Source organism: Leptodactylus fuscus, chromosome 4 (genome assembly GCF_031893055.1).
Source record: "Leptodactylus fuscus isolate aLepFus1 chromosome 4, aLepFus1.hap2, whole genome shotgun sequence".
NCBI classification, from domain to species: Eukaryota; Metazoa; Chordata; class Amphibia; order Anura; family Leptodactylidae; genus Leptodactylus; species Leptodactylus fuscus.
Genome location: NC_134268.1, coordinates 74,591,682 through 74,617,255, shown reverse-complemented (window position 1 = coordinate 74,617,255; position 25,574 = coordinate 74,591,682). Strand labels below are relative to the sequence as shown.

At 40.8% G+C, this 25,574-nt stretch overlaps 2 protein-coding genes across 2 annotated transcripts in view; both read right to left on the bottom strand.

The window, feature by feature from the left end:
* The window catches only part of ANKRD12 (ankyrin repeat domain 12), a 110,206-nt gene extending 88,264 nt beyond the window's left edge, over nt 1–21,942 (bottom strand). The window contains exon 1 of the mRNA XM_075270666.1: nt 21,929–21,942. The gene's annotated coding sequence lies outside the window, so the exon portion shown is untranslated. The remainder of the gene's footprint in view (nt 1–21,928) is intronic.
* NDUFV2 (NADH:ubiquinone oxidoreductase core subunit V2) lies at nt 131–19,722 on the bottom strand. The gene is made up of 8 exons (XM_075272157.1): nt 19,576–19,722; nt 15,102–15,161; nt 13,206–13,268; nt 12,919–13,035; nt 10,724–10,892; nt 6,690–6,799; nt 876–952; nt 131–292 (listed from the first exon to the last, which is right to left on the bottom strand). The coding sequence occupies exons 1-8, from the start codon at nt 19,615–19,617 to the stop codon at nt 199–201; spliced, it is 732 nt and encodes a 243-aa protein (XP_075128258.1). The 5' UTR covers nt 19,618–19,722; the 3' UTR covers nt 131–198.
* Nucleotides 21,943–25,574: the final 3,632 nt, after the last annotated feature.

The window sequence follows — 25,574 nt, the reverse complement described above, 5'->3', positions numbered from 1 at the left end:
AAGGGGGATCTAATAAGTCCAAAATAAGTATCGTCAAATTTTATTGTTAAGACCAGCTCATCCAAATTGTGTCCTCTAGTATTTATTCACCTGACAAGATAACACATATATACACAACAAACTGACCACATGACGGATAATGACATAGTTTTATTAATGTTCAGTTTCGCAAATAGATACATTTACTAATCACAAAATTCAGAGATCCGCCCTAACCCCAAAGCCAGGTCCTGGTGGGGGTTCAGTCAGAGAGGTTAGTTCTCCAGCGGGCTCACACGAGAATCTGCCATTTCTGGAGGAAGGGGAAAAAAAAAAACATTATCTAAACCTTATGCTTCAATTTATATAGAACCAGGAATATATCCATCTGCTTACGTCTTAAATATTTAAATTATTATTAATTTTTTTTACCACCAGAAACAGTTGATAAATACATAGAGCCCAAATTATAAAATCAAATCGTGTTGTATCCCCATATCTATATATTCTCTGAAAGTAACCTGACATATATCACACATAGGCCAGTGACTGGCTGCAGAGGCCTTGTGTGATATATGATTGTCACCACTGAAGCCAAGAAAATAAAGGATGGAGAGGATCGGCGATGTGGGAGAATAACTAAAGGAACATGAAGTGTTTCACCTCCTGATGAAGCCATCCTAGGCAAAACGCACACGAGCCCGTTCTGGGTATTCACAAGTCGTAAGAAAAAAAACGACTGCCAAAATACTAGTAGTACAACATGACCGTGTTAGACTTCAGATGACTATGTAAGTTACCTTACGTAGACTTTGAGGCTAACCCACTGAAAGGAGACTGCAAGTAGTTTGTACAATGCAATCAGGAATGTTTTAATACAATCACATTGCCCTTACCTTGGTCCAGGATTAGGAACTTTCCCAGCCTTCAAGTCATCAATGATATTTTCAATATCCTTTGGCAATAGATCCTCCTGTAAGATTTTTAGGTACTCACATCAATATATTCCTCAACATGGCAACATTCACTTTTGTTCATACAAAACGGGTAAATTTCATTCTCTTTATGCCAGAAAACTGACGTAGAGGGAGGATAATGTGGAGCATGGTGGGTGCAAGGCCCTTTCTGTGAATGTGAGCGTTTTGGGACTGAGTAAGTAAAGCTCACGCCATTTTCTTGGTTTGAGTTAGAATGCAAATCTACACATTTAATATGCCAGTCTTAATAAATTTGCTCCATTTATTTTGCAAAAAAATAATCCATAATTCCCACAGCAACCACTCGGACTCCGCCCATCACTTCTTTAGGGTCATCCGTTGATTTGATCACTTTGGTTAACCAGGTATTAGACTACCAATTTAAGATATACATAAAGGTGGAAAACTCAAGTAATAAAAAAAATATAATTGATAACTCAATGTTGTGAACTTGTCACATTCAGGTTTCCTTTTCAATGAGGAAGCTATACATAGGCAGGTACAGCACTGGCGACATCTCTTGGCAAAAATAACGTACTACACATTTTAAGGCTGGATGTTTATAGTTTTCCAAGCTCATATTTTTTTTATAAAAAATTTGTTATGCTATATTCACATCTGCATCACTAAATCCATTAAAATCAGATTTTGTCATGCAGCATGAAAAATTATAGATACTAAAACTGCGGAAATGCAGCTTTTTTGTTGCAGATGTTGCTGCGTTTTTGTGAGCTAAAGTCAGGAGTGAATTGAGTAAATATTTTCTGTATAGTTCCCATTCTTGCAGCCATTGTTGGCTTTAACTCCATAAACCTGCAACAAAAAAAAGCTACGTTTCCACAATGTGGGGCCTCAGCCTAAATCTGTTTTTTATTCAAAAGATAAAAATATGTCATCCGGTCCTCTTCTGGCCTGGTCTTCCTAAGGATCTCAGACTGTTTCAATAACTTATCTTACAAAGAAACTGCTAGCTTATGGCACAGACTAGAATAAATAGCAAGCTATGTTATAAGGAAGCACAACCATCTTATAAAAGTTCCGCTCTATAATAGATTATAATGTAAGCAGGTGGCACTCATATTTAAGACCATAAGGCAACTCCACTGTAAATGCACACACCTTGAGAAGTAGTACCTGAACCTTCTGTATTCTCATAAATACGTCACAGCTACATTTTATCAAGATCACAGAAGCCTACAGTAAGAAGTGGCTATTCCTATTGGGAAAAAAAAAAAAGACTAGAAGAAAAGACTCCCAGGAGGATACGCTCAAGCCCTATTTTCTCGTGAGAATGTGTTTACAGTCAATCCACTGAATGAGTTTCATTTTAATATTGTCAGCATTACACTTTATGGCTGGGATACTGACAGCATACATGTCTAGTGGAAAAGAACAGCAAACATGACTGCATTTGTGATCAGTATACCTGCTGACATTGAGAGTAGGGAGAAGGGGAATGATCATCAGATAAGTAGTATTGGGATGTGTAAGCTATGTGGCTGCCACTGAACTACTGTGCTGTTATGTTACGGTCAGCAGGGAGGTCTGTAATAAAATTCAGAGCAGCCATAAAGAAGCCTGAAATAGCTTATAAAAGCAGTGTAGGCTGAAAAGATGGAGACATCCCAATGAAAACAAGGGCACAGAATGCAGCAGTCTGGTGTTTCCGTCTATCACATATACACGAGATCCATACCTTTAATATATTTAAGGATTCTCTCCCACACCAGATTTATTGTCGCTGTATTTACTTGCAGAACTGTCATGTAGAAGGAACAGTCTTTTATCTCGCGTGCATATGTACCCCCTCTGTGTAAACACCATCTGCACATCTAAAACCCTTAAAGTCTCACTGTATTGCAGCCAGATTAGCAGGTGGATTATCCAGCTAGATACTCAGCAACAATCTCAATATAGATATATATTAAGCAAACATTTTTGTAGATAAGTCTGTACAGAATAAGGACATGACAACGCCATGCAGAAGGCTATTACCCACAGCAGGTGTTGGATATGACTAGCATATACACAGCATTATACAAGCTGCGGAGGGGATGCTTATAAAGTTTAGTTTCATGGTTAAATTATCCTATGTGTGTGAGGGGAAAATAATTGCTAAAACCAAGAAAAATAAAAGATGGGCAGCGCCTGTACTTCATATACTGAGCATGTAACGTGCCATTCTCTCATGTGGCAAGTACAGGTGCATCCTAGCAAATAATACACTGTGAATATGGTTGAGCACTCTTAGGAATATTTCAATTTACAGATTTAGTTATTAACCATTTACAAACTTGCATCTTTCACATTAAGTTTTACAATGGTATAGGATGCCTACTAAATTTACAATTAGATTTATGCTAAAAAGTACAGGAATATACTTAAAAAGTGGGCCTGTTGAGATGATGTACACCAGATTTATTAAATTAGACTTAAAAATAAATAATACATTTTTATATTGGACGAAGTTACTCAGAAACACCATCCGATATGAGAAGATCGTATACAGAGAGGCTGTCCCTCGAAATACATTAAGGTATGGGATGCACGGTGTGACTCCCCACTGACTCATCCCTCCCCCAGTTTCCTCAACCTTTTCCCTGTCAAGGACGTAGCTCTATGTCCTCCCAGGGTGGCACTTGTGTAGCAGAGGATGTATCTAGTACGTCCTTAATTCTATTGCCGATATCTCAAGACTGGAAGGGCCTATTATAATAAGATGAATCTCATCATTAAAATGATACCAAGATCTTCAAATAGCACTTATAGTTACGGAGCGATTCACTGTTGAAAACGCTATTCGGCATTGAGATCCCATTGAAGATCTCAATTCCCGACAGCGTTTTTAACAGCAATTCGCTCCATAACTGTAAATGGTATTATGAAGACCTTGGTATCATTTTAAAGAGGAGATTCTCATCTTTAAAATTAATCTTAAATCATTATGATAGGCCCTTCCAGTCTTGAGATACAGGACTCTAAAGTGCCCCCTTCCCCTCCTGTCTCGGGAAGCTTGTGAACTATAGTAGAAGGGGAGGGTGAGGAGGAGCCCTGCAGGCTGCACAGAGGTGAGGAATCATTGTCATCTCTGTGCCTAACCTGTATGTGACCCCAGGAGGGGGGTAGCAGGGATTTCTGTCCCTGTTATCCCCCCTTCTATCAATCATAGAGCATACTATACTTTCGTGTTCTGATTGTCACATCCAGGTATAATGTAATTTCCCCCTGAGCCTTACTAGTGGGGTATTCTTATGTAATACCCTCTAAATATAACCAAGTTTTTTTGCGCTGTAACACATTTAGCATTGTCCAGGACGCAGCACCAAAAAAAAGTTGCACCAAACACTTACACAACACATACAAAGTCATGAATAAAGTTTACATTTCACCCAATCCCTGTCCTGTCCATACCTGAGCTTTCTAAAGTAAAATACGTCTCTAGTGATGTCCGTTACACACTAAAATAATAGCAATAACGATTATCACTAGAGATGAAGGTTTAAGTTTCTAACATTTTTTAAAGGGGGATGGAAAATAACATTTTTATGTAAACTCCTATCTAATTTGCATGCACAAAATGGGATGGCGCATTTCTGCGATTTTGCCGATTCTTTAACACCCACCCCTGTAAATATATACATGTGTGGTATGTATGAACTCCTCATATATTGCAGTTTTTTGGAAAGTAAATTGTTTGCAGAAAGGGATTGCTTGAACATGTACTTTAGTGACAAATTTGAATTTTTGTGCAATTTTTGCTTGTAATCTCTGTTTGCCACAACGTTGCATGAAGGTGGTTGTATATATGAACTATTAAGTTGTGGTTTTGTATACAGTATACTGTGCAATTTCAAAAAAGGTATATTTTGGTGTCACAGTTTGGTAGGTGCAGTATAGCTTTTTAACATATTCGAGAATAACAGCAAAACCTTGCTTGTTTCCTGTATTAGTATTTTTGGGAGTCTGAGCTCTTGTTGTAGTTGAGGTTTGTGGGAAATAGTATAGTATATAGACATATTTTCTACACCTTAAGCTATTATTTTAAATGTATTTTAGTGCATTTTTTCAAAAAATTATTTTTCTTTGACACAAAGTTGCATGGAGGTGGATGTGGCTATTGATAACCTATTGAGACATATGTAATCTTCAGGTTATATACATAGTTACATAGTAGATGAGGTTGGATGAAGACATCAGTCCATCAAGTCCAACCTGTGACCCTACAATTCCCTACAGTGTTGATCTGGGGAAGGCAAAAAACCTCATGAGGCTCATGCCAATTGCCTCACTTCAGGGGAAAAAAAATTCCTTCCCGACTCCAATCTGGCACTCAGTATAAAAACTGCCTACTTTCAAAAAAATATACAGGGTTTTGGGGTTCACTTGCTTTTCACGGTGTGCAATCCTTACATTTTATAGGATGATACTTTTATAACATTTCCAGCTTCAAAGCAGATTTTTGTTCCTTCCGGTTCTAGCGATTTCCAAAACACATGTGCATGCGGGTGTAGGCCTTAGTGATATGAATGAACTCTGCACATGTTGAACTCTTATTTTTAGGAGGTTTGGTGCATATAATTTATTGTTTGGTTTACACTTTTAACATCTAATATACATTTGCATTATTATTATTATTATTTTTTATAAAACATTCACTTTAAATCAAAATTGCATAAAGGTGCCTGTTCGTATACAGTACCAAGTGGCATTCTGACAATGCTGCAGATGTCTACTTTAAGAAAATATATAGGTATGGGGGGGGTTGGATGATTTTTTTAATGTTGCAATTTAGGTTTGATTTGTCCATATCAAAACTGTAAAAATTGCTCTGGCTACCGGATGTGCAGAATTTCCAGAGACCCTTGGCAGTGAAGGGGTTAAGGGGCAACCTCTCCTCTAGACATGAAATCTCTCACTGATGGCTTGCTATAACACGATACATGTACAATCTGACATGTTTCATTTCAAATGTTATAAGTAACATAACAGGTGTATTACCTACTCAGGTAAAATCTGCTATGCCCTACAAGTAATCTTGTGTAGCGATAGATAGATAGATAGATAGATAGATAGATAGATAGATAGATAATATCCATATCCATCCTGAGTTATGGACTGAACCTGAAACATGCTTTGCATTCTTTACTAATGCATATACTGTATTGAATTGTGAGTTCAAGTATAAAAAAGGTGTTGCAATTTTACTCTGGTGGGGGAGGGGGGGTGCAGTTTTGTGGTGTATAAAGTGGAGTAAAAATAACATCAGGCTTAATAGGTATCTATCACGTGAAAAGTACCATGTCAATTGCTCAAAATTTCTGTTTTTCTATGTTAAAAGTCAAAGAGGCGGTCCCATCAGTGACTGACGGCTATCTCTGTATGCACAGTAATGGGGGGTGATAAATAGGCCGACTCTTTTTACACAAACCTACATATCAATCTGCACAACTTCTGCTCTAGAAGGGAGTCTACAGATTATGCAACATTTTCCATGTGACAGGTCCAGGCTCCACATTTATCACATTGGGTTACATTTGATAAAACGGATACAAATTACAGCATGAAGGCTCCATTAATATAGACCTTGAAAATGTCCCTCTTGATAATACTCTCCCACTGACATACAAAAAGTAATGCAGTGACTGGTGGGGTCAATCAGGCCTTATGGAGTAATTCTTATACACAAGAAGATAGATTTTTGAGGAAAAACGTGCACAGCAGTGATATACTCACATAATAATTGTCATTAATTTGCACCATTGGTGCATTTACACAAGCACCAAGACACTCAACTTCTGTCAACGTGAACATCTTATCAGGTGTGGTCTCTCCAACATGTATTCCTAGGAACACAAACCATGACAGCTGTCAGACATTGCAATGAAATCATACAAACAGAACAGCCACTTACCGTATTTTTCGGACTATAAGACGCACTTTTTTTCCTCCCAATATAGGAGGAAAATGTGTGTGCGTCTTATAGTCCGAATGCAGCGTGTGCAGCGTCTGTGTCCTGTCTATGAGGAGCAGCACGGAGAGCAGCACGGTGCCTGCCTGCTCTGCCCCTCCTTCCCTGTCTGTGTCGCGTGTTTGCAGGAGCGAGATATGAGAGGCAGGGAAGTAGGGGCGAGCCAGACAGGTGAAGGAAGCGTGGTTTCAAGCTTGCCGAGAAAACCACGCCTCCTTCTCCCGTCTGGCTCGTCCCTCCTTCACTGCCTCTCAGATCTGGCTCCGGCAATGAAACCACACAGACAGGGAAGGAGGGGCGGGCCAAACGGGAGGAGGAGGCGTGGTTTTCTCGGCAAGCTTGAAACCACGCCTCCTTCACCCGTCTGGCCCGCCCCTACTTCCCTGTCTGTGTGGCTTCATTGCCGGAGCAAGATGTGAGAGGCAGTGAAGGAGGGACGAGCCAAATGGGTGAAAGAGGTGTGTTTTCAAGTTTGCTTAGAAAACCACACCTCCTTCACCCGTCTGGCCCGCCCCTTTTTCTCTTCTTACATAGCTTCACTGCAGGGTGTCTCTTTCCATCCATGGATGAGATTAGATAGAATAGATAGATAGACAGACAGACAGACAGACAGACAGACAGACAGATAGATAGATAGATAGATAGATAGATAGATAGATAGATAGATAGATAGGAGATGGATAGATAGGATAGATTAGATAGATAGATAGATAGGATAGATTAGATAGATAGGATAGATTAGATAGATAGATATGTTCAAATCACCCCCATAGCCCTACAATACATATAAAACAAAAACATTACTGTGAAACACATACACATTTGGTATCCCTGTGTCCGAAAGCCCCCGGTTCTATTTACATTGGTGAAATATTATATTATTATATTATTAAATATTTCACCAATTTTTTTTCCTTATTTTTTTTTTTCCCTATTTTCCTCCTCTAAAACCTAGTGCGTCTTATAGTCCGAAAAATACGGTATGTGCTTATCACCAAACATAAGAAGATCTGTACCAAATTTACTGGGCAAATGATATTGATCGCCTATCCTTACAATAAGTCACCAATGTCAACCTGGCAGGGTTTAGTACCTGGGACCCTCATGTTCTCTGAAATACAGTAGTCCAAATGTATACATTAGCAGAGAACTCACCCTGCCCCCCTCTCAATAGTGATTAAAATGTAGTCATATTATAGCAAGGTGAATCCCTACTGAAAGGTGCAGCAGGGTGTGTGCTTTATGGCAACTTAAATCTCCTGGAATTATTGAGTATTATTCCTTTGGCAGATACCAAGCGCCAGCCAGGAATGATTGTACAGGGTCAAATTAATCTGTAATCAGGGTCAATAGACCATACAGTGAAAAGGGAAAAGCAATTGCAGTAGAGATTGTGTACCCCTTCCCCAGTTTACATCGGCCTGTGTGATTATGCCAATTACTAAAGAGTGCCACTAAATGTGTTCCTTATTGGTCACACTTCAGGCAGCAGAGATCTAGCTGTGTAATACAACAGAGCAGCCATCTGTTACTAAATTGCTGGCCTCTAATGATAATGAGATGTCTCTGCTCATACTGTCTCAGTCTATAAAGTAAAGCTGACACGTGAGTTGCAGAGAATAAACAGCAGCTCAATGTGTCTGCTCCAGTAGCCAGTGTGAAGATTGCAATGATATTTATTTTTTTGCAAGACAAGCTGTAGTTTCTACACATACAATGTTGAGTTTCACATGTTTGTTTCATTTTTATTCATTTAAAAGTTTTTTTTTGCAAGAATGTATCTTATCACCCACCTACAGAATAGGTGATAAGTGGCAGATCATATGGGTCTGACTGCTGGAATACCAAATAATTATGAGAGCATGGTCTTGTTTCCCTCTGTTTAGATGGAACATGTTTGCTGGGAATTGATCCAAACTGCATGGGACTGACAGCGGTAGTATTTAGCCATTTTTACTGATTTTTATCACTATCCATACCTTTCAATATGGGGAATCTGACTGTTACTGACAGCCAGATCCCGCATCATTTTAAGCAGCTGCTAACGCTGTAAGAACACATACAGTGTTGGCCAAACGTATTGGCACCCCTGCAATTCTGTCAGATAATACTCATTTTCTTCCAGAAAATTATTGCAATTCTTTGGTATTATTATCTTCATTTAATTTGTCTTCAATGGAAAACCACAAAAAGAATTGTCAAAAAGCCAAATTGGATATAATTCCACACCAAACATAAAAAAGGGGGTGGACAAAAGTATTGGCACTGTTTGAAAAATCATGTTATGCTTCTCTAATTTGTGTAATTAACAGCACCTGTTACTAACCTGAGGCACCTAACAGGTGGTGGCAATAACTAAGTCACACTTGCAGCCAGTTGAAATGGATTAAAGTTGACTCAACCTCTGTTCTGTATCCTTGTGTGTACCACATTGAGCATGGAGAAAAGAAAGACCACCAAAGAACTGTCTGAGGACTTGAGAAGCAAAATTGTGAGGAAGCATGAGCAATCTCAAGGCTACAAGTCCATCTCCAAAGACCTGAATGTTCCTGTGTCTACCGTGCGCAGTGTCATCAAGAAGTTTAAAGCCCATGGCACTGTGGCTAACCTCCCTAGATGTGGACGGAAAAGAAAAATTGACAAGAGATTTCAACGCAAGATTGTGCAGAAGGTGGATAAAGAACTTCGACTAACATCCAAACAAGTTCAAGCTGCCCTGCAGTCTGTGGGTACAACAGTGTCAACCCGTACTATCCGTCGGCGTCTGAATGAAAAGGGACTGTATGGTAGGATACCCAGGAAGACCCCACTTCTTACCCAGAGACATAAAAAAGCCAGGCTGGAGTTTGCAAAAACTTACGCGAGAAAGCCAAAAACGTTTTGGAAGAATGTTCTCTGGTCAGATGAGACAAAAGTAGAGCTTTTTGGGAAAAGGCATCAACAAAAAGAGACCTTCAAAGAAAAGAACATGGTCCCTACAGTCAAACATGGCGGAGGTTCCCTGATGTTTTGGGGTTGCTTTGCTGCCTCTGGCACTGGACTGCTTGACCGTGTGCATGGCATTATGAAGTCTGAAGACTACCAACAAATTTTGCAGCATAATGTAGGGCCCAGTGTGAGAAAGCTGGGTCTCCCTCAGAGGTCCTGGGTCTTCCAGTAGGACAATGACCCAAAACACACTTCAAAAAGCACTAGAAAATGGTTTGAGAGAAAGCACTGGAGACTTCTAAAGTGGCCAGCAATGAGTCCAGACATGAATCCCATAGAACACCTGTGGAGAGATCTCAAATGGCAGTTTGGAGAAGGCCCCCTTCACATCTCAGGGACCTGGAGCAGTTTGCCAAAGAAGAATGGTCTAAAATTCCAGCAGAGCATTGTAAGAAACTCATTGATGGTTACCGGAAGCGGTTGTTCGCAGTTATTTTGTCTAAAGGTTGTGCTACCAAGTATTAGGCTGAGGGTGCCAATACTTTTGTCCAGCCCATTTTTGGAGTTTTGTGTAAAATGATCAATGATTTGACTTTTTTTTCCATTCTCTTTTGTGTTTTTTCATTGCAAGCAAAATTAATGAAGATATTAATACCAAAGAGTTTGTGCTTGCAATCATTTTCTGGAAGAAACTCAGTATTATCTGACAGAATTGCAGGGGTGCCAATACTTTTGGCCAACACTGTAGATACGTAATTGCAGAGTTAAATGTCAACCGCCGGATGTATAAAATCAATGGACAGTCAGCAAGTAGTGGTTAAGTTTGCATAAATACATGTTAACACAAAGGACACTGGTTACAAGGACATACCAAGTTTCTTTTGAATAGCCTCCAGTATGGAATCAGAGTCTCTAAGCATACAAGGTGTTGTAGTACAAATCTGAATATGGTACTTTCCTACAGGTTTCCTGTTGAACATTGTATAGAAGGTTGCCACTTCATATACTCTCATGGCAGGCATATCCAAGACTTCGGCTACCTAAAAAACACACCAGTTACTGTCAAAACAAATCTTTCCATTGTTTTTATAACAAGCTAATTCTATCTGCACAGAGCAGTAGTTTTGTTCATGAATACAGCAAACAAGAGTTAGTTACCACAGAATGTCATACATGTGTGTTACTTTGATCCGGTATATTTAATGGACAGTTGAGCACCCATTGTAATGGCCATAGTTAGTGATAAGACAGAGTCAAGATTCCAAAAGATACCACAATCAATAGCGGCTGTTGTATCTGAGTGGTTTGTAAAAGCCAGTGACAATGTCGCCCCCCCCCCCCCCCAATCTTCCTACGCCAATTAGGCCATCCCAGAAGCTGGGCCTTATAGGTTGCTTAGCATAGTTTACATCTTAGGCATAATATACTGCATTGCCTTATACTAGTGAGCAAGCCACCAAGTCGAGATGTACCACAGGGAATTTGAAATAATTTTGAAAAAAAGTTAAAAGTTTTAAAATATTAAACAAACTGTTTCCCTGCCCAATTTATTTGTGAGATTTTTTTTTTTAAGTATATATACACATAACATAACATTTGTATTGCTGCATTCATAATGGGCCAAACTATTACTTTAACAATTCCAAATGATACCAATGAACCTATAAACTGATACAATGTAAAAAATAAAATAAAAAATCCCCTGACAAGGCTCCATCACTGCCACATAAAAAAAAAAAATGAAAAAATATATATCTTTTATGGCAAAACAAAATTTTTTTTAGTAAAACAAAAAGACTAGGTGAATAGTACAGAGCTTGTAACAGAGAAAATAATGGTATAATTGCCTTAGATTTTTTGACAGACAAAAGTTGGCCATTGCAAACAGTATTTTTTTTTTTTTTTTTTTTTTTAACATTTGTCATCAGAATTGGCCAAAATTTGGATTGGACATTTAGGCAGGCTAAAGTTTGGCCAGCTTAAAACACAACAACATATTTCACCCCAAGAATAGCCAATATTGTTTTGCATAATATTTTTCTCTCTAAGGGTGCATTCACACTACGGATACGGTGACTGATTCTGAACGTTAAAACACGTTCAGAATCAGCGCATTTAAAGCAGATCACATTAATTTCAATGGGAGCCGGCGTACGAGCGCTCCCCATTGAAATGAATGGGCTGCTTTTTTCTCTACGAGCACTCCCATTGAAGTGAATGGGAAGCGCTTGCGTGTATGGCTCGCCGTGTGAAGGGGGCCCGGCGCTCGGCTCATTCCGAGCCGTACACGCGAGCACTTCCCATTCACTTCAATGGGAGCGCTCGTAGAGAAAAAAGCAGCCCATTCATTTCAATGGGGAGCGCTCGTATACCGGCTCCCATTGAAATGAATGGGATCTGCTTTATATGCGTTGATTCTGAACGTGTTTTAACGTTCAGAATCAGTCACCGTATACGTAGTGTGAATGCACCCTAAGGCCTCGTTCACATGGGGCACGGGATGGCGTATTTTGGTCCTGATTTTGATGCGGGAACCGTAGCAGAATAGGACCAAAATGCGCCTGCTGTGACTTCCCGCTCCAGAGTAGGCACAAATAAATGGGCCTAGTTCGGAGGGTGCTGCCACGAGGCGGATGCCACGGCTGAAACAGCCACGGAGTCCGCCAGAAGAAAGGGCAGCTCGCTTCTTTTTTCTGCTAATGGGAACAAACCGCTAGCGGAAAAAAAGAACGCTAGCGGTCTGCATAGACCTCTATTGTGAGGGGTCAGATTTTGAGGAGGATTCAGCGCCAAAATCCACCCCCTCCCTGTGAACGAGCCCTACGAATATTTGTCATTATACATCTCAAGCACAGTCCTGTGTGTCAGCTCTGCCTAGTCAGGACATGTCTTACATAAATTGCACAAAGTTCCTTATTTGTTTCCATAAATCCTCTAGATAGCTGCATGTTCCCATAGGCACCTCATGTTCAGTATGAAAAAAAAATCATTTTAACAATGACTTTATTGTATAAAGAAGCCGAGTGGCTCCTGACGCACATTATATCTCCATTCTGCTAATCATACCTTGTTCATTGCAGAGATAGGCAGCCATCCATTCTGTCTCTGAGCCAAATCAAGCACTGGGATTACAGCTGCCGCTTTGTGACCTTCTGGGTAGTTGCCAATTATAGCCTCTATTCTCTGGAAAAGAAATAGTAAAATGTTAAAATATAAATCTCTCCAGTGTCAGCGAAGCCCAGAATGAAAAGCAAAGCAATTTAGATGCCGGCTCTGCAGCCACTAATGGTGTTATATAAAAGGCAACGTCTGAGTGCTCTAATGTTACATAACCCAAAGTGCACGCCACGTACCTTGTAATTTTCTGCAGTGAAGTCAAAGGGAATATCTGGGTTGTTCTCAGGGGTATCTCTGTGCTGTAACACACACATGGAAAAAACATCTGAGCACCAGAAGAGAATTATTCATATTTGTGTATATATACAGTGTCCAATCAAAGCAGTCAGGTACACTAGGTTTTACTCTGTAAGCGATGCTACATCACTTTAATTAATACAATTACTTACCAAGCTAATTAAGCTCTACTGGACAATGCTATAGAAACTAATAGCGGTGCCACACAGGGTTCTGAACATGCCTACTGCCATATTCTTTACTGGGCCACTGATGTTTTCACTTCTAATTGAATTCATTACAGATTTCTCTCATTATGGCCGTGTGGTTTTGCTGTTACAGCAACAGCGCTAGATAACGGTTTCAATTATTTAGAAGTAAAAGCACTGGCAACCACAGCACTGACTGTGGCTATAGTCACATTCTGTACCTCATGTGGCAGCAACCCAAGGTTATAAAATCTATATAGCTCCTTCAGCCAACAGCTATTTCCCATACCATTGGGTGAGGAGAGTAAGCCGCTGCTGCTGCAAACCACTGGTGGCGGCTTATATCCAGGAATATAAAGTACTGGGCATGTTGAAATTATCAGTCCCACTTTCAGCAGACAATCTTCTGTGTATAGCCAGCTTAAATCTTATAGACACTATACAAAAGTACTGGGACAACTACAGGAGCTTTTAGGAAATCTCATTCTAAATCCACAGCCATTAATATGAGGTTGGTCTCCATTTGCTAAAAACACTCTAGACTCTTCTGAGAAGGCTTACTTGAAGATTTTTTAGTGTGTCTGTGGGTATTTTTGCCCATTCACCCATAAGAATTTGTGAAGTCAGACACAGATGTTGGACAGGCATTTGAAGGGGTTGAGGGCAGGGCTCTGTGAGGGCTAGTCAGGTTGTTCCAATCCAAATTAATCCAACCATGTCTTTATACGCCTTGCTCTGTGCTCTGTGTTACTATTTCTCATGCCAGCACAAAAAAAGGCCTTCTCCAAACTGTTACCACAAAGTTGGAAGTGTAGAATTGTCATGCTTTGCTGGAGTATTATATATATACCCTTCTTGATGCCTTTTCAGCCTAACATATTTGTCCATGCTCTATCCACATGTTAAAGGACACTACTAGTGACGGCCCATAAAGCTTTGTTTGTGTAATGGCTGCAACCTCTATTACAAAATTGTCTGAACACTGCCGCCCCTCCTACCTATTGTGTCATCCTCTCTACCTCATAGATTGTAAGCTCTTGTGAGCAGGGCCCTCAGTCCCATTGTGTGAAATGACGTTCTTTGTTTTGTATCTGTCTGTATCTGAACCCTACAAATTGTACAGCGCTGCGGAATATGTTGGCGCTATATAAATAAAATTTATTATTATTATTATCATGTAATATCTAGGAGGGAAGAAGTTTCTTCAAATGACTTGTTGTGTTGGCAGCATACTATTACAACACCAGGTCCCCAGTGATCTGGAGGACAGGGGACCGAAAGTTCCCTTAATACCCCATTCACTGAATATTCCCTAGCTAAAACATAATATTTAATAAATACTATTAAAAGATGGCGTACAGCCAAAGTGAAAACCAAAAGTAGAATATATAGTGTCAGATAGTAGTTCTATCTGTGGGCATGCTCCCTCTCAACTAAAAAAAATCTCAGTTTCGGGTGCTAGCACCCCTGGTATCTAATAACGGTTGACAACAAAGCACACAGCATTGTTCCTATCATGTGACTCCTATGGGGGAAAAAAAACCACCTGTGTCATATGCATAAGAACTTTTACAATTGTTTTTTAGGATAATTCTTCTAGATTAGAGCTCTTGTTCTTCCTTCACCATTTGCAAAATGTCTACTAACCACGAATGAGGCTCCTCCAGCTCCACTGCATTTTGCCGTTTTATGTAAGTACCGTCGTACCTGCAACAATACAAAAAAAAAAAAAGTTAAGACTGCTTCTTATCACACAGCAATATCACTTCATATATCACATAGAAGTAGAACACTAGCCAATACTTTTAATAGTGACTTTTTTGGAACATGGACAATTTCTGGATGACAGGAGCCTAGACATGACCATTATCGCAGTACTCCTGACACCACTGACTTCAACTCCTCTAGTTTTCTAACTCCTGCATAAATGGCTTACCGTCATGGTCAGACAGAATCAATAAAGATCCTATAATACAGGAAGAGAGACAGTGACTGAGGTCCTATAATAGTAAAATATGCGACAAACTACACATTCGAGTTAATTCTACAATATCAATAATAATACAATATACAACCAACAATAATTTTATTCTGAAGCCTGAATCAGTATCTTATTTTTCTGATTCCACAGCCCTGTCATTCGCACACCTTCTAGTGCACCAAACATGCAGATTTTCATGGGGCTCCAAGTTTCTGTCCTTACATTTCAGCCCTGCTATAAATGTTATTACATGAAGCCTGACATCTTTGAGAAAGTACAGCTGGGACATTTGTAGTTCTCCACAGTTGTCTGAGTCCATCAGAAAAGAATTGCAGTTTATGGTAATCTATAGCCTGACACTATCCGTTCTGTGCAACCCACTAATTTGCTTCTGCGTTTCAGTTTGATCTTCCCTTCAATGATAATAGATACAAGTGCAGATCATGGACACTACATATGAGGGCCCTTTGATGGCAGATTTCATGAACCTTTCTTAGGAGCAGATGAGCATGCATCCACTACTCCAACCAAACTCAATGGAAGTGCTGACACTATAAGGGGGCATTCACACTACGTAACGCCAGCGTGTATCACAGCCGTACACGCAGGCGTTACAGCAGTGCTGCCGAACACTTCCCATTAATTTCTATGGGAGCCGGCATGCGAGCGCTCCCCATAGAAATGAATGGGCTGCTTCTTTCACTGCGAGCAGTCCCATTGAAGTGAATGGGAAGTGCCGGCGTGTATGGCTCGGCATGAGCAGAGCTTGCCGTATACGCCAGCACTTCCCATTCACTTCAATGGGACTGCTCGCAGTGAAAGAAGCAGCCCATTCATTTCTATGGGGAGTGCTTGCATGCCGGCTCCCATAGAAATGAATGGGAAGTGTTCGGCAGCCCTGCTGTAATGCCGGCGTGTACGGCTGTGATACACGCTGGCTTTACGTATTTTGAATGCCCCCAGAGTTTGAATAAAGTAGTAGTGTGCATGCTCAACCACAACTTTATTGCAACCCCTGCTTAATGTGACAGTGACAGGGGTGCCTGTTCTAGTGATCAGTGGGGGTTTCAGTGGTCGGTTCCGCACAGTCTAATATTTATCACCTATTCAGTGAATAGAATAAAAGTGATTTCGGCTGGAAAACGTCACCACCTCCTATTCTTTCCATCCCTCGATAGGTGCAGTTCCTCTGATTTTTTTTTTAGGCCTATGTTACAGAGCAATCAATGCTAATAGTTTCAGCACCCGATATGGTAATTGGTCAGTGGGTGCCCCTGGGTTGAAGCAGACAGCTAGAGACAGTCACCTGACTGCACTGCTGGCTCAGGAAAGACGTGGTATAGAGAATATTTCAAAAGCACCTGAATCAATGGAGCAGCGCCTATTGAAGGATGCAAAGATCTGGAGTTGAAGGAGGCGGTAATAGCTGCATGATAAAGATAGGCCTTCTATATTACACTCATTAAGGATGCTGCCTAGCTTGATTCTTAACCCCTTCAGGACTGAGCCAATTTTCATTTTTTCATTTACGTTTTTTCGTACCCACATTCCAAAAGCCATCAGTCACATGATGGCTTATTGTTTGCAGGACAAACTGTACTTTGCAATGGCACCATTCAATCTCCTGTGCAATGTACTGGGAAACTGGAAAATAAAATTCAGAACCAGTTGGAATTGGGAAAAAAAAATGCATTTGCACCAATTTTTTATGGGTTTAATTTTTACAGCATTCACTATATGGTAAAAATGACATGTTATCTGTATTCTGCGGTTTAGTACGATCATGGCGATAACAAATTTATGTAGCATTTATAATGTTTTGACACCTTAAAAAAATTGAAAACTTTGCAAAATAGAAAAAATAAATTGCGTGTTGCCATATTGTGACACCTGTAACTTTTCATAATTATGTGTATGGCGCTGCATATGGCATCTTTTTACACGGGACAACATTATATTTTTATTGATACTATTTTAGGGAACAGCTGATGGTTTGATCACTCTTATGGGAGGTGGGAAGTGTTGTAAATACAGCCACTTTAGATGCTGCAGTTGCATTTAACCACAGCATTTAGAGTGTTAACAGCTGCGATTGGTGGTGTCGACTGTTAGATGCAGTTGCTGGCTGCAGTCAGGATCCACCATGTATGGAGAGGGCTCACCTCCTGAGCCCTCTCTCTATACACACCATCACACTTAATCAAGTACCTGTACATGATTTTGCGTGAAGGGATTAAGGACACTAGTCCCGTTTTTGTTTTTTTCGATGTCTCATTATTCTATATCTGCACTGTGTGTTACAGCTGACATCCTCTCTTGATATCACTGACGTAACAGCAAGTCACTGGGCAGGGACCAGTTAAAGGGGTAATGGGTTGTGTCTGCACTGCTGTTCAGTTATATGAACTGAATAAATCTGACCCATGGTTATGTGTTGCCCCGTTTCTGGGAGAAGGCAAGCATGTTTTTCCTATCCTAGCACCACCCCTTGAAGTCCAGGACAACCCATTTAATTTCACTCACTAGTAGATTTGGGTTCTTTCTTTAATTAACATACTCATAACATTTATAACAAGATATTGAGTTAGATATATGGAGTGGAGTGCCCCTGAAAACAATTTGCCCCTTCCCATGACACAATTGTAGGATGGGAAGAAGCTGTCATGATTGTCAGGAGCCATCAAAAGTTGAATATAGTGACACCCAGCGCCCCCACCAATTTGATGTTGATGACCTACTCTCAGGAGGGGTCATCAATATAAAACTGGAGAACCACCTTACAAGGCTATGTCATAACATATTGATTGTCCGCAGTAAATTACAGAATAAGTAAAGTTATTCCACCACTTTCAAATGCTACAGGGGCAATACCTATCAGGAGTCCACTAGACTCTACACGCATGCAGACTCTGCAGTGGAAATATTCTGCTGTGTCTGTGCATAACCTCAGGAGGCTATTGCTATTCAGAATTCAGTACAGGGAATATAAAATGTACCGCAGAATACAGTTTTGTCATGACAGACACTTATTCCCTATCCAAGCGAGCAAGAGAATGAGGAAGATCAAAAGCTCCCCTGCAACCTCCATGTGAATGAAGCAGCAGTGTGCTGGCCAACCAACACTTCTATGGAGCATTCAGGACTGCAATCTCCAGAAGACCCATAGAAGTGAATGGTGCACCCAGTGCTGAGCACACTGGAGTTTGATTCCCATGAAGGATGCAGGTGACATTTCAGGCCCCCCCATTTATCCAATTGCTTCAATAGGGAACAAAAGTCTTTAATGTCAAAACTGTATCCTTGTACAATGTGATGTTATTACAGTGCTGGTGAATTATGACACGTATCCCCTATCCTGTGGGCAAAACCCCTTTAATGTTAAAGTCAATGATCCACAGTGTCTGCATCTGTTTTGCAGTCCGCTGTTCTGATCCTACATCGGACTAAATAGTGAAAGTGTGAAACTAGTCTTATACAGTGATACTCAACTGTCCCCCTCTTAGGGCGATCACAGTGAGCGCATTTACAGGCAGAGGGGTCATTCACATCACATTTTAGCATCCAGATCTGTTTAACAGAGGATCATCCATGTTTACGTTTGTTTTTCTGAAACACAACCGTGTAATATACCCTGACCTTGTGTTCTACAAAAAGATGGCCATCTACAGTATCAATTTTAACACTGACTCTATTCAGATGGGTGGTACAGACGTTTTGTGACACAGCATGGAAAATACAGCAATACTACCTCCCATTGTTTTCCTTGGGAATCTGCGCTGTAATTGATGTGCTGCGGTATTTTCAGCCCACTGATTCAAAATCAGACACAATAGGAAAGGACAAAACATTCCCGCTGGCGGAATCAGATACCCTGTGTGAACATGCCCCAATGTGTGCAGAAGAGATACAAGACGTCACCACTTTCTCCTGGTGAATCCACAGCTTGGCTGTATGTAGGACGGAGTAGCTGCAGAGCTAACCATGTAGCAGCAGCCTGGAGGGCACAGCAGCGGGCTTGGTGACAGCTAGAGGTGAGGGCCGTGCGGACACTGAAGGTCGTGCACACACCGGGGCCTATACCGCGACCACACTCCTCCTATACAGCTAGTTGTCACCGCTTCCAGTGCACAATCTACTCACCGAGCTAGTGACACCGGCCCGGAGCCTGGAGCACAGGAACATCGCGGCTCAGGTCAAAGCTACTCTGGGCCCCAAGAGCACCGGAGGCAGACAGGCAGCACTAGCAGAGCGCAGATCCCAGGGAACAGGCCGACAGCCAATGAGAAGCAAGCTCAGGCAAGGGAGAATACATCAAATGCTGAATAACCGAGTCATGTGACCGCTGCGCAGTGATGTCTTGTAGGTGAGCACGGCACACGGAGGCGGGGTTACTAGGAGAAGTCCTCAACTGGTGATATGTGGGATATTGGATAAATACCGTATACATAACGGACACAATGTATGTGCACTCATTGATAAAAATACACCTAGGAGGGGTTGTTGGTACTGAATGAAACTTTGTATCTGTGAATGTAATGATGACACATGGTAATAATAATAATATTAATAATAGTAATATATTGTATTTATATAACATATTCCGCATCACTGTACAGTTTGTAGGGTTCAAGTACAGGAAAAAAGATACATTACGAAGAAATAGTCACTTCACACAATGGGACTGAGGGCCCTGCTCGCAAGAGCTTACAATCTATGAGGTAGAGGGGGTGACACAAGAGGTAGCAGGCGCGGCATCGGAGGTGGCATTACTTATACAGTGGTCAGGCAATTTTGTAATAGAGGTTACTGTCATTACACAAACATAAAACTGAGCCGTCACCAGTCGTGTCCTTTAACATGCAGATTGTGCCTGAACATATAAAGTTAGCCTGAAATGGCATTATATTGTGTGGGGTAATGTGGGAGTGGGGACAGAGGAGGGTTCAGTTTAGGGATTCTAATTATGGTACGGAAGGGTTTACATTAAAAATTGTGATAGGCTTGTCTGAAAAGATGTGTCTTTAGTTTGTGCTTGAAGCTGTAGAAATTGGGAGTTAATCTGATTGTCAGGGGTAGAGCATTCCAGAGAAGTTGTGCAACTCGGGAGAAGTCTGGTATATGAGCGTGGGAGGTTCTGATAATGGAGGATAATGGAGGATGTAGGTCTTAGGTCATTGAGTGAATGGAGAGCACGGGTTGGGCGGTAGACAGAGATAAGGAAGTCCCCAGATCTGAATATCATTGAACATCTGTGGGATGATTTGAAGCGGGCTGTCCATGCTCGGCGACCATCAAACTTAACTGAACTTGAATTGTTCTGTAAGAGGAATGGTCCAAAATCCCTTCATCCAGGATCCAGGAACTGATTAAAAACTACAGGAAGCGACTAGAGGCTGTTATCTTTGCAAAAGGAGGATCTACTAAATATTAATGTCACTTTTCTGTTGAGGTGCCCATACTTTTGCACCGGTCAAATTTTGGTTTAATGCATATTGCACATTTTCTGTTAGTACAATAAACCTAATTTCAATCCAGAAATGTTACTGTGTCCATCAGTTATTAGATATATCAAACTGAAATGGCTGTTGCAAACACCAAAATATTTAGAACTAAAAATGATTAAGATTAATAGGGGTGCCCAAATTTTTTCATAGGACTGTACTATATTAAACTGCTCTTCCTGCCAGGAGAATCATCTAATCTGCAGCTTGCTGATAACACCTGCTTTGTTATCTCTCTATGTAAACACACAGATAGCAACAGAAGACTCTGCATAAGTACATCCTCTGTGTCCTGTTGAGCCAGAGGGAGGAGGGCAGACACAAATACAGAAAGTCAGAAGCAGACTCTGGAGGCAGCGTGTTCGGAAACTGATTTGAGAAAACGCCATTAATACAAATTAGCAGTTTCCCAATTTTAAATATGGTAAGGAAACGAAAATCAAATTTGTCACAAGTTTAAAAAAAAAACCAGAGCTATGAAAGTATCCAGAAGTCAACGGACTTCTGCTCAAGCGGAGCTGAGGAGGATTCAGCAAGCTACGCGTCAAGCTGCTCTTACAGCAGCTAAAATGCTGGAGAGGATGGATCATCGACGCCAACAACACACTCATATGGCATCCCAGCGAGCTGCTGAGATGTCGGAACAATCACAGGCATGGCCCAAGGAACAAGTTGAGCGGCAGGCCAGCCTGAGAGCTGCCGAAACGCCAGAGCATGCGGATAATCGACAGCAGCAATTTGCTGAATATAGGCGGATCATCAACGCCAACAACACGCAGACATAGTTGCAGGCAGAGGCCAGTAACATATATCCTATTAATATTATAAATGTGAAAGTTTGTGAGTTTGTGGGTTTGGATGTTTGCATTTTCGGATGTTTGTTCCTCAATCACGCAAAAACCGCTCCACCGATTTGGCTGAAATTTTCCACAAACATAGTTAATACACCCGATTAAACAATAGGCTACTTTTCGTCACAATAGCGCACATACGTTTGTGCCAGGACCCCCACAAAACCCAAACTCACACCACCATCTCTGCAATCTCACACACTTTGGACCATAGCAAGCCACAAAATTCCTATTGCCCTCTGCAGCCTCGCCCCTAACCCCACACAATCTCATATACATATACTTTACCACTTTGCCCCTCACCTTAACGATACTCCAGGAGGCTCTCTTTAACGCTCTGGAGCAGCCATATTTGCCCACCCCCACCACTCTGACAATCCGTGACACCGCCCACCCATGTCAATACCCCTAGGCGGTCTAATAAATGCAAAAAAAAAGTTTAAAAAAAAGTAAAAAAAATATAAACACAAATAAAAAGGATTAAAAATTCAAATCACCCCCCTTTCCCTAGAACACATATAAAAGTAGTTACCGTATTTTTCGGACTATAAGACGCACTGGACTATAAGACGTTTTAGAGGAGAAAAATAGGGAAAAAAAATTTTCAGGCAAAAAATGGTAAAATATTTAATATATGGGAGTTGTAGTTTTGGAACAGCTGCAAGGCCACATTGACAGGTGACCCTGCAGCTGTACGGGGATGTATAGGGCGTTTTTTTTGTGGGGCCAGGTGTAGACCGGGCATTTTCAGACACAGGGATACCTAATGTGTGTAATGTTTCACAGTAATGTTATACTTTTATATGTATTCTAGGGAAAGGAGGTGAACTTTTATTTATTTTATTTTTTATTATATTTTTTTTAAGTGTTTTTTTTTTTTTTTTTACTATTTTAATATCCCCCGCCTAGGGGGCTTGAACCTGCAATCATTTGATTGCAAGTCCCATAGACGGCAATACAAGTGTATTGCCGTCTATGGGAGATTTTATACATTACTATCACGGAGGGTCATAGACCAGCCGCGATAGTAATATATATCTATGACAGGCCTCGTTGCCTTCATTAGGCTCCCGGCTGTCATCGGAACAGGTCGGCTCCTGCGGCCTCGCCGTGCAGGAGCCGGTCTGCATCACTAAAGGTATGAGGCCGGGGGGGGGGGGCTAACTGACTGTCGGGACCTGCGGTGGAGGAGTGGGTTTGCAGCATGGCCGCGCTACTGCCACCGCTGGTTTTCTTCAGCGGCAGTAGCGCGGCAATCTGCAGGCCCCGGCAGCTAAGACAGTCCCCGGCATCTGCTGTAATGGACCGGCGGATGCCGGGGAGTGTCTTAGCTGCCGGGGCCTGCAGTATTGTCACACTTCTGCCGCTGAAGAAAACCAGCGGTGGCAGTAGCGCGGCAATCTGCAGGCCCCGGCAGCTAAGACACTCCCCGGCATCCGCCGGTCTATTACAGCAGATGCCGGGGAGTGTCTTAGCTGCCGGGGCCTGCAGATTGCCGCGCTACTGCCGCTGAAGAAAACCAGCGGTGGCAGTAGCGCGGCCATGCTGCAAACCCACTCCTCCACCCACATTCAGACTATAAGACGCACCCTCATTTTCCTCCGAAATTTGGGGGGAAAAAAGTGCGTCTTATAGTCCGAAAAATACGGTAAAAACTGTGAAACACATACATGTTAGGTATCCCCGCGTCCAAAATCGCCCGCTCTACAAAGCTATACAAATATTTTTCCTGTTCGGTAAATGCCGTAGCGGGAAAAATGGTCAAAAGTGCCAAACCGCCATTTTTTCACTGTTTTAATTCTGATAAAAATTTAATTAAAAAGTGATCAAAGCAATAACATTTCCCGAAAATGGTAGAACTACAAAGTACACCCGACACCGCAAAAAAAGACGCCCTATACATCCCCGTACACACACGTATAAAAAAGTTACGGCTGTCGGAATATGACGACTTTGCAAAAAATAATTTTTTAACACAGTTTTGGATGTTTTTTAAGGGGTCAAAATGTAAATAAAACCATATAAATTTGGTATCCCCGGCATCGTAACGAAACACAGAATACAGGGGATATGTCATTTTGGTTGCACAATGAACGCCGTAAAACCAAAGCCCGTAAGAAAGTCGCAGAAATGCATTTTTTCTTCAAATCCACCCCATTCTGAATTTTTTCCCTGCTTCCCAGTACATTATATAGAATAAATAATGGTGGCATCATGAAGAAAAATTTGTCCCAGGAAAAATTAAGACCTCATATGGCTCTGGGAGCGGAGAAATAAAAAAGATATGGGGTTTACAAGGAGGGGAGTCAAAAACAAAAATCAAAAAATGCCCATCGGCGGGAAAGGGTTAACTTCAAATACTTCTGTCCCAAAGTCACTATGTAAAGTTTCTCACAACACCGTATAGCAGCTCAAATACAAATTACCTTCAACACAAAAGTCTCACGTATTCTCTGAATTAGAGCAAAAACAAGATACAAAGTTACATTTCATATCCCATACCTTATACACAGTACGAAAACCTTACCCACGCCTGTATATACCCACTGCTACAATCACCGCAGACGAAGTCGCGGGTACCAGCTAGTATATATATATATATATATATATATATATATATATATATATATATATATATATATATATATTATTTGGAAATATTTTAAAAAGAAAAACAAAACATGAACAATTTTTGCCATTATTATTAGCACTTTACAAACCAAAAGACACATGAACAGACAATATGAGACTTTACAATGTGACAAAGAAATAAACATATCAAACAATAGGAGTGAGGGCCATGTTCACAAGAGCTTACACTCTATACCATTAAAATGCTTTCATGCATCAATAAAGTAAAGAGTACACAGAAGGTATTGTCTCATCCATAATGACTAGAACTATAAAATTATTGTATTGCAATGAGCATAATTTAAAAATAGTCTGCCAGAATTGTTTTTTTTCTTCATCTCGTTTCCAAAGTTTTAGAAAATGAACATGGTAAGAACTAACAAGAGGAGCCTATCCCGGGGTAGGTGAATCCCCCTCTGTGCTTGAAGAGGTACATCCATCCTCCAGTGGTAATCTCTGGATGACAAATTAATAAACCTTGTAAATGGCACTTTAGTTTATATAGGAAAGCTATTTGTATATACTGTAAACTGACTTGTTGAATATGTTGAATTATTTGTAAAAAGTTGCCATCTAGTGTTAACCTTGTGAACTGCAATCATTAGTTTGGTCTTATCAATGCCATACATGTTTGACACTAAGAGGACTATACGGCTGAGGCCACAATTGCCTTTTATTGTTGCAGATTTTGCTGTGTTTTTTGAGCCAAAGCCAGGAGTGACTTTAGCACAAGGGAGAATATAGGCTTTTCCTTCCCATTCCTTTTGAAGCCACTCTTGCATTTGGCTCAAAAAAAACGCAGCAGCAAAATCTGCAACAAAAAAAGAAAACGGCTAGCACCCTGACAATGGACATGGTCATGTGCATGAGTTCTTTAAGTAGTAAAGGTGAGAATATGATTATACACAAAATTACAATATCAGACTATTATGAGTATAAGCACATTGACAAACATGTTATACAAAGTATAATATATACTGATATTACGTAAAGTAATGTAAACAGGTCTCTATTATTAGGTCTTCAAAATTGATGACAGTAGCCTACGATAGATGGGCTGTTTAAATGGATGTAAATATCCCCTTAGACTCTAAGTCAAACCGGTTAGGTGGCACAATGGCAGGATCGGTTCCAGGTTTGTATGGCCCTAGCGCAA

What these genes read in the sequence shown, in the direction of transcription:
- NDUFV2 (XM_075272157.1), bottom strand. Translation starts at nt 19,617, where the DNA reads ATGTTCCTGTGCTCCAGGCTCCGGGCCGGTGTCACTAGCTCG. An exon ending in TCACTGCAGAAAATTACAAG is followed by an intron (nt 13,036 to 13,205) that starts GTACGTGGCGTG and finishes TTTCTTTTCCAG; the next exon opens with AGAATAGAGGCTATAATTGG. An exon ending in AAATTAATGACAATTATTAT is followed by an intron (nt 953 to 6,689) that starts GTGAGTATATCA and finishes AAAATCTTACAG; the next exon opens with GAGGATCTATTGCCAAAGGA.